At 41.9% G+C, this 9,711-nt stretch overlaps 2 protein-coding genes across 2 annotated transcripts; one reads left to right on the top strand and one right to left on the bottom strand.

Moving 5' to 3' along the window:
* ptpdc1b (protein tyrosine phosphatase domain containing 1b) lies at positions 1-5,462 on the top strand. Its single transcript, XM_086023540.1, has 10 exons — positions 1-1,401; positions 1,565-1,652; positions 1,903-2,068; positions 2,165-2,245; positions 2,331-2,449; positions 2,516-2,653; positions 2,742-3,754; positions 4,541-4,723; positions 4,825-4,935; positions 5,014-5,462. Exons 2-10 carry the CDS (start codon positions 1,607-1,609, stop codon positions 5,134-5,136), a joined length of 1,980 nt encoding a protein of 659 aa, XP_085879666.1. The 5' UTR covers positions 1-1,401; positions 1,565-1,606; the 3' UTR covers positions 5,137-5,462.
* fbxw12 (F-box and WD repeat domain containing 12) lies at positions 446-9,525 on the bottom strand. The gene is made up of 11 exons (XM_086023554.1): positions 9,348-9,525; positions 9,243-9,280; positions 9,005-9,171; positions 8,190-8,314; positions 7,437-7,643; positions 7,171-7,335; positions 6,880-7,090; positions 6,487-6,668; positions 5,724-5,854; positions 4,522-5,627; positions 446-3,709 (listed from the first exon to the last, which is right to left on the bottom strand). Exons 1-10 carry the CDS (start codon positions 9,438-9,440, stop codon positions 5,528-5,530), a joined length of 1,419 nt encoding a protein of 472 aa, XP_085879680.1. The 5' UTR covers positions 9,441-9,525; the 3' UTR covers positions 446-3,709; positions 4,522-5,527.
* Positions 9,526-9,711: the final 186 nt, after the last annotated feature.

The raw sequence follows: 9,711 nt of genomic DNA, 5'->3' as shown, positions 1-9,711 counted from the left end.
TAATCGACGTCTCTATGAAATGACGACAGCGAAGAGCGAACGTCTGATTTCTCCCAACGTTTGTCCGTCTTCGCTGCTGGCTCCTTTGTTTTTCTCGTCGATCCCTTGATTGGATCTCTGGATGGAACATCTAACATGCAAACAGATGAGCGAGGATCGAAGACCGAGGAGGTTGCAAATCAAGAAATGGGATTTAGCCTTTATCTCCTATCGCTAAACTTTGCCACATGCAATATGGCGGTGAGGTTGACGTTCGGTTTAACGCGTACTGTGGCTAGGTAGGTAAGTAGCTAGGTAAATCGGTAGATAGGAAAGCAGGCAGGTAGGTAGGTAGGTAGGTAGTTAGATAGATGGATAGATAGATGGATAGAAAAGGGTCTGTTTGCAATTCTTTAGAATTTAATACCAATATTTTCTTTAATTCAGGTTAAAGATTTGCTTCTTTAATGTGCTAAAATATTTCATCATGTTAAAGAGAAAAAATCCTTTTAAGGCTTGATATAAAATCAACTAATTTCATATGGAGTATGTAACTTAGGACAATGCACCACATTTGACATTCATAGATGCTGATCTAAATGGGACGATGAGCAGCTTTTTCTTTGCATTGATCTTATAGGCTTTGGAGGTTATCCCAAAAGGTAGACATCATAAACCGATCTCTTCGGCTAAACTAAACCTAACCAGCTTTTGTAAGACGTAGGGTAAACCAATCAGATTTGATCTTTTGGCTATGTCACTAAGGTAGCACTATTTGTAGAACATTAGCACATTGGAAGACGTTTCTCAAACCCTTCCATGATAAACATATAATAACATGGACATAATCTGTCCAAATGAAATGGATATGTGTTTATAAATGATGCACCTTTAGCAATTTCACATATGAATATATTAGCAGATGATTGCAGATCCAAACATTGCAACAGAAGGCAAAGTTGATGTGATCATAGTATGATTTTTGTTGAGTAGTAGGTGCTTTATTTTATACTGGTACAATAATAAGATTACCAGTCTAATCCCAGGGGAGACAGGAATAGCCCAACACTATCCCACTCTAGACTAAGAATAAGAGGAAGAACCTGAGCAACCTGTGTCTTTACACAGCCCACACCTTTCCTACTTTTCCAAACTGTTTTTAATTTCTCTTATTACTGTACTGGACTTGCCATCACGATGAGGTAGAGATTTGGAGGGACCACAATATCCAAGTGGACAGCCCCACCCCGACACACAGAGATAATCTGAGGCGAATCAAATCAAGCGAGGCCAAAGGATTGACTTTGCACAGATCCAAAGAGAGAGCGATAACGTCAGAGCTGGAGAGGTTGATGTCACATATTTTGGCAGCTGTAGGGCATTAGAGCCCTGAGATGGTGCTCACCTGAGAGTCACTTACAGGTAAATGTTTTTTTTTTTCCGTTCCTATTTGATTGCTGATGGATTCATGTTTAACAATAGTTTTCACACAAACTAACAGGTAATATATAGCATGGATTTGATGTAGATAACCAGTGATCCTGTAATTTCATTTTGGCTCCAACTGGTGGATTTGTGTGTTCAGACTATGCTATGACTGTGGACATCAGCCTAAGGGGACATTCATATGGCGCTTCATGAAAGGTCCCATGGGGGTGCTCTGATGGAATTCAGTAAGTTATAATTGCTACGGGGGCAGTTTGTATGTTATTTAAAGGCTAAAATGTAATATTGTGCCAAAGGGATTGCTATTTTTACTGACAGCAGGTGTGTAATACCACACAAAGATTAGACTCACTGAATGAGCATTTGCTACTCATGATCTTAATGATTCAGCTGTTAGAGATTAAACTCTTCTGCTCTATTTCTGAAATTTTGATGTAATCACTTCTACAGTACTCGTTTGATGTTACTTCTTTGCAGTTAGAGCTCCCAGGGCAAATTATACTATATTTGGAGAGGCGTTTCGCTATGTCATTCCGGCCCATATGCAGTGTTCTATCGGCTGTGGAGGTCAAGGCTGCAAGTATGACAACCCAAATTTCTGGCGTGATGACCAACAGGCGATTAAAGGCCTCTACTCATCATGGTACACGTCCACCTTCAATCTTGGTCAAAGTGCAAAGTGACTTTTTTTTTTTTTTTTTTTTGCGTCATTGGATTTAATGTCTGCATTTTCTTTCAGGGTGACTGATCATCTTCTTGCGATGTCCAGGCCCTCGACTGAAGTCATTGAGAAGTATAACATTATCGAGCAATTCAGAAGGTCTATGCAACTTTTGTTCCGAGGTCTCTCAGCAGGCAGTATGAGCGCACACCACTTGCTGACCGGGAGTCTTGTTCATTTCAAGGAATGGCATTAAAACGGTGATCAACCTACAGATACCTGGCGAGCATGCAAGCTGCGGAAACCCTCTGGAGCCAGAGAGTGGTTTCTCCTACAACCCAGAGGCCTTTATGGAAAATAACAGTAAGTGCTTTGTTGATTTTGGTGAGTGTATAATGCTACTCAAGTCTATTCCGCTGTTGATTCCAGTTTATTTCTACAACTTTGGTTGGAGTGACTATGGAGTGGCCAACCTTACTACTGTCCTGGACATTGTGAAAGTTATGGCCTTTGCACTGCAGGAGGGGAAGATAGCGGTGCACTGTCATGCAGGTCTTGGGAGAACAGGTAGAGCTGCACCTGGAATGTTCACTCAAGTGTTTGACCTTTCACCATGGCGCAGTGTCACAACATAGTTTTTCTGCCTTTTTCTTAGGTGTGTTAATGGCATGTTTTTTGGCCTATGCCACCAGGATGACAGCCAATCAAGCCATCTTGTATGTCAGGGCTAAACGCCCTGGCTCCATCCAGACGCGCAGTCAGCTGAGCTGTGTCCGTGAGTTTGTCCAGTTCCTCGCCCCTTTAAGGAGTGTGTTTTCTTGTACTCAGCCTCGATCCCAACCTGTCACCTTGACCCAGTACCTCAATCGTCAGAGACACATTCTGCATGGCCTTGAGCGTAAAGAACTGAGGTACCTGCCAAAGATTGTCCAACTCGTGTCCCGGCTGCTGTTGGATATTGCGGAGAATCGACAAGTGATCGAGGAGGACATTTTGGAGGCGCCGGACATCCACGATATCGAGATGACCTTGAGCATCATTGAAAAGCTTGGACCTCAGTTGTGTACAAAGGAGCCTCGCTTGCCAGGTTCCCCCACCTTACCGAGACATTTTCATGAACCGCCCATCTTCTACCATCGCAAGAGTCTTAGTTACAGTGAGACTGACCTAAGACGTTTGGGTTCGCAGCTCAACCTCCTTACACAGCCCTTGGGCTCCCTCTCACAGGGTAACGTGGCCAGGCCAATTTCCCCATCTGAATCCGGTCAACCGGCAACCCAGTGGAAGAGTTGGAATAGTAATACATCTGACATCTCCCAAAGCTCCACAGGATCGCTCTGGCAAGTCAAGAATGATGAACGGGATGGATCCATTTTGTTGAAAAAAGTCAAGCAGATCCCCATCCAGCGCAGTGGGTCTGTTGGACACAATGGCCCACTCCAAAAAGGTAGCATGCTCTCCAGATTGAAGGCTGAGCAGAGGGAAGAGTTGACAGAAAATGGGAGGAAGTCGCAGCATCGAGATGAGGAGCAGTCAGAGGTGCCGTGCATCACCCTGCAGTCAGAGTTGTCTCTGGAGGCCAGGAGGCTGCTGGTGGCACAGGCTCTTGCAGTGGACCTTTTTCTGGATGGGGCGGAAGAGCACAGGAACAAAGTGTTGACATGGCAGGTAATTGATACAGATCAATTGTACAGTGACAATACAGGGTATCTCAAAAAGGTTGACGCCATCGCACGGGCCACAAATTTTGCCAAATGTTGACATTTTAAACAGAATATATACCCTGTAAAAAACGTCATTTAAATTGGAGGAATTTTAAAAATATTAATCATTGTCATTCTTGGCAACAATATTCATTTAGCACAACAAAACAAGGAAATCGTTTGCTCCAAAACAATTTGCTGAGTTGCTTTTACTTATATCTTAGTTGTTTGTACTTATTTAATTAAGTTGGGGGACCAATACAAGGGAACAGCAGTACTGTAAACTCTTATTTCCTCATTCCTCATGCAGGACAGCCCATTTTCACAACAGCAAAACTTCAAATATTTAGTTAAATTGACCAATTTAAAACAATAACATTTTGAGTCAATCCAACTTTTTTTGAGTTTTTTTACAGGGTCGAATCAGATTGAGATTTCATAGTTACATTTTTGTTAGAGCTGCTCTGTGTCAATCATCATTGATGAACTCAGGCAGAAAATCACTTTGGATGTTCAGCACCTAAACTGAGTTAGACTTCCTAGTTTTCAAGATAATTGCTTTTAAAATGTCAATTTACAGTCGGTCATGCCAGGTGTCTGAAAGTGACCGTGTTGTTAAGTGAATGTTTTGCGTCAGCTAACTATGTGTCAAATACAGTATTTCAAATAGGACTGTTGGTGTGTCACTGTGAACAGCTAACAAATGTGAGTGCTGAAACAAATTAAGATTACACTCGACGTGTGCTTGCAGGCAGAGCTGAATCAAGGCGGTGCATGGGAAAGGCTGTGCATGGAGCGGGATCCCTTCATCCTCACAGGTCTGATGTGGGCATGGTTGGAGCAGCTTAAGGAGCCAGTCATCTGCCTGCAGGATGCCATGGCCCTGAAGCCTGAAAACAGTGACGCTCAAACTGTCCTCAACACACTTGGCCAGGTAAAAGCTCGCCGTTAAGCCACAAATGAAAAACAATCTGCGCACATTATGTACCTAGGCTGTTATCTTCAGCCACTTATGTTTGCTCAATGTCCACACAGGCACCCAAAGAAACATTAATGTGCATACTGGACTGTATGGCTCAGTTACTGACAGTACCTGAGGAGGTTGAACATGCATTTCTGAATCGTACTATCAAGGCTTTTACTTGGGTAAGAATTTCAGTCCGTTTCACAAATACAGTCCAAATTCTTTGTCAACAACGGCATCCGATGTTCACCTTTCAACAGATGGAAAGCAGTTCCAACAATGGAAGCCAAGTGTATGAGTCCATGACTATAGTCCTCCGGTGTATCCTTGAGGACATGAGATGCGTTGCCACCAAAGCAGAAGAGCCTATATCTTTAGTGTAGGTACTACATATGGAAACATGGAGGGGACACTTTGTGCCTTACGATGAAAATATTTATTCTGTCATTAATTATGTGATGTTGTGAGATGAATACAAATAGTGACGTGTATGTACTGCCCTAGCATTTCTTCAGCCCTGCAACGAAGAACATTTTTTATGCAAGTGTTCTGCCTTAAGACTGGTCACATTCAGCTCCGGAACTAGTCAAGTACACCTACACAGGTTTGTTATTGTGCACATTAGAGTATATCATTGCCTTTGGGGTAACAATGTTATCCTTTTGTAAATAACCAAAAGACTAAACAATAAAAGCATGCGTAATTTACATTGAATGATAAATGTTCCTCTTTTTCGGGGGCTGTGCAAAAATGATGTTGCCACTTTTTGCGGGGTCAGGAAGTGAACGTGTAAGCTTTTAAGACATCTTTGCCATCCTTCCCTTCAACTGAACCAACAATGCTGGAGTAGTCACAAGAGACCAGGCTGAACCCTCTAAAGGCACAGGAAACAAAGAGGCATGACATTAGATACAATACACATTCTGGCTCATTTTTAATGGCGCGCAGAAATCCAAATGTTGGAACACACCTGGACATCGTGTGAGAACCTCCCAGTAAATGGTATCGACTCTCCAAGGTCAACCCACCATCTCTGTCATGTTTCCAGGTCAGCACACGCAAAGAAAGGTCCTGAGATGCTGTTACCACACGGAAGCTGTCCTGTGAAATGTCACCATCATTAGTGACCATTATAAATAGTACCTCACAATGTTGCTACCTTGCATTATTGTTTCATTCAGACTTTTTGAAGTCTTCATTGTGACCATTTTCTTCACTTTGAAGTTAGTTTCATATTGGATATTCAGCAAAAGTAATATAAAATTGTGCATTTTGTGCAATACTGTAAATAAAAGCTTTTAAAGGGGGAAGTCAACTCAAAAATTCTTTTTGCAATATGTTCTATGCATCCCCACTAGTCTAAACATGGCATTCTAAATAATTTTCCATTTGTATCCATCTCGGGGCGGCCAATTTCACACTTGCTGTGGACTGAAAATGACATAATGCCTAAGGGCTCAGCTTGCGAACGTCACATGACCAAATCTATAAAACAGCTGAGCCGTGATTGGTTGTTACCTGAGCCTTAGGCACTGTGATGTCATTTTTAGTCAACAGCAAGTGGCAAAATGGCCGCCCCTGAGATAGATAAAAATGGGTGGCTTTTGCAGCATTATTCATATTTGACAAATACAATATTAATCAGAATGTCATGTTTAGGCTAGTGGGGGCACATTATTGTAAAAACAAAAAGGTTTAACTTGACTTTTAAGTAAAAAAAAAAAAAATCTTACCACACATAGAGAAGTAATTGGCATTGTGTGCTCTATAAAGCTCGCGAGCAAGGCTCCTTTCAGAGAATACACCCAGAGATGACGATCAGCTGCCATTACAATGGAGTTGCTGTCCTTCGCCTCAAGAAGAATGTTGGAGGATGTGCTATTCAGTGTCAAAGGAAAGGACTCTATCTGTTGGACTAAAGGGAAAATCTTTTTTTAAAAATGTAATTTTCTCTATTTCCACATGTACTTAAAATGAAACAGACACTAGACACTTGTATTCTAAGTAATTTACTGAATAAGTGCTATTCAGAAAGATAACCCCCTAATCTCTATGTATGACACACACCAAATGTGACCTCTATAGGCAGGTATCTTACTTGTTTTACACAGTTTGTCCTTTCTCACCTTGGATCTGGGACGTGTACTTTGACTTTTTAATGCTGACATCGAAGACAGTGAGTGCTTTGTTGTTAGTGCTATCGTTGCAGTGGACCGTGGCCAGTCTGGCAGACTGCGTGGGGATGAAGACGGCAGCCTGGCACCCAGTGACCGGCACTAACTGGCACAGTGGGGCTTCGTCCTCACATGGGGAGGTTAAACTATCAGCATACATCACCTGCCCAGACAAATATGAATATTTCTTAATAGCAATTTGTCAAACACAATTAAGTCACTATCCAACAAAACTAGACATACCTTTGGACTTAAATCAACATTGTCCTTGGAGCCAGCTGTGATCCATTTCTTGTCAGGCGAAACCAGGAGTATGTTGACATTAAAGCCGTCACATACCATTTTACTGGATTTTTTAGTCAAAGCTGTTCCAGCTAGTGTACACACTGACCCTTGACCCGTCCCAACCTTGACAAAAATACGAGCAGGATATACACCGGTAACTACTACTGCGTAAATTACAATCGGAGTGTTCATTTTAAAAATGCAAAAAAAGACAGTCTACTTACAGATAGAAACCAATCATTGTCCTTATTATACTGTAGCAATGTACAGTGTGTCGATGCGGCAGAATAGGACGCCACCTCCTGGCCAGTCTGACCTTGCCAAACCTTGATCAGGCCAACAGAGTCTGCTGTGATGACAAAGTCACGCTGCTCGTCACTTACGATGCTCGACAAAGGACACTGCTTGGCAGTGCACCACACGAGTTGACCCTGAGATGAAATAAACTTAAATTAGGTAACCCTCTCAGGTTCAGGAGTTTCAGGATTTTAATTTGCAAAATTTGGATGATTGTCAGCACAGCAGAGATTTTGGTGAGATTTTGCATCCACTCAAACATATGCCATACAAGGTGAATCACACATATCCCACACAAGGATTTAAATCTAGGTTATACATCACTGCATATTATTGCAATCACCATGACAGCATGGCATAGCAGTACTGGTAATTGATGCTTTGAGGTGAATTTCTACCTTGAGCTTGCCTCCAAAAAACATTACCCGACGTAAGAATATGTCAGCACACTGCACAAAAAGGCATGTTCAATTATTGCTCTACTTAAGAGTTGTTTTTTTTATTTGATTGCTTTATATATCGCTTAGAAAGTGTTTTTTCTTTACATGCAAATATGTGGTTACTGATAGTTGGCAGCACTTTCTGACTTACAAATTCAAGTTGTGAAGCTGTTTGTTATTAAATATCCATTTAATTATTAGTCAAATTTTGTGGTGAAATTCTGGAGATTGTCCACTAACATTCTGGATGTTCCATGCCCGGACTGTACCATCAGTAGCAGCACTGCAGACTGTGGTTGGGGTGTCCCAGAGGTCAGGACCCAGAGGTGAGCTCCCCTGCAGGTAGATCAAGCCTACTATTCGCCCTAATGGAAGACATAAAGTCAAACTGGAGCCGGGAAAACCAGTGGTGGAAAGAAATGCATCCGTGCTTGAGTATTTATTATCCTGGCTTGTTACCATTACTCCTTATGAAAACATATGTGTACTTTCTACTCTTTCTCAGGTGAGTTACTTTTTACCATAGATGATACAATACAATACAATACAATACAATCTTATTTATATAGTGCATTTCATAACAGCTGGAGCTGTAACAAAGCACTTTACAAACAATAATCAGTAAATAATAATAAAAATAATAAATTAACATAAAACACTATATACAATTGACACTGAAAAGAGCCAAAAATTAAAGGTCTGATCAAGAGCCAGCGAATAGAAATGTGCCTTCAACCGGGTTTTAAAAGTGGACAGAGAGGGGGATTGCCTAACATTCAATCGGAGGTCATTCCAAAGGGAAGGACCAGCAGTCGAAAAGTCGAAAAAGACATCATGTAAAAAACACGTCAAAAAAGTCGTTTTGATTGATTGACAGAGTGAGATCAGGGGACATTGGCAGTGGGGGTAAAGTAACTAAGTGGGGCGGGATACCCTACTTTTACCAGATTACTATTATTATTAGCTCAAGTACAGTATCTGCACTTCCACCTAGGTACAGGGTATTAGTACTTTTGCAACCTTGGGCTCAAACCGGCTTTTGATGTTTCACATACCTGTGTGGCCTCGGAGACTCTTGCAAGTGTAACCCCCATTTCGACCTTCCTTCATTTTTGTCTCCAAATGGGATCGTCGCAGTAAGTATTTCTTCCATGAGTGATTGACGTGAGCGCTCGCCAACACAGCCTGGCTACAAAAGCCCCATCGCTGCAAGCACATCCTCCTGAGAAGAGGAAACGCCGATTTAACGCTTCTGTGGACTCTAGAAATGTATTTACACACAAAAAAACTCACCTCCATAACCACGGAGTCTCGGCAGCATTGTGCCAGTCCTGGAAAACACAACTAGTTTGAGTGTTTTGGTTGTCAAAGCTACTTCCGCATGCTGGATCTCCTTACCGTGCACACGATCGAAGCCCTGGTTAAATCTTCCTCGGTTAAAAATGTAAATATATGAATAAGACAATCGCTGATCAAGTGCTGGGTGTCCATACTGACGTTCTATTTTCTCGTCTTGTGAAGAAAGCAGGTAGAAATCAGGGAGGTCGCGCGCATGACAGTCTTCCTGCCACTAAGTGTCGCCCTCATAAAGGGAAATCAGTCCGATAAAATGCCTCGTCGTACCACAAAACAAAAGGAGACATACAGTGGACGAAATTATAAATACACTTGCAATTAAAACATAAACCAGATTTATAAACATACCAAATGTGAGTTTACCTCGCGAGATTAGAAATGGTGAAATAGTCACTCTGGGGCCGGG

The sequence above is a fragment of the Filicampus tigris genome, chromosome 1, assembly GCF_054856515.1.
Source record: "Filicampus tigris isolate MCC_2025a chromosome 1, RoL_Ftig_1.0, whole genome shotgun sequence".
Taxonomy (NCBI): Eukaryota; Metazoa; Chordata; class Actinopteri; order Syngnathiformes; family Syngnathidae; genus Filicampus; species Filicampus tigris.
The sequence above is the reverse complement of the archived record's forward strand: the minus strand, read 5'-3'. Positions and strand labels throughout refer to the sequence as shown.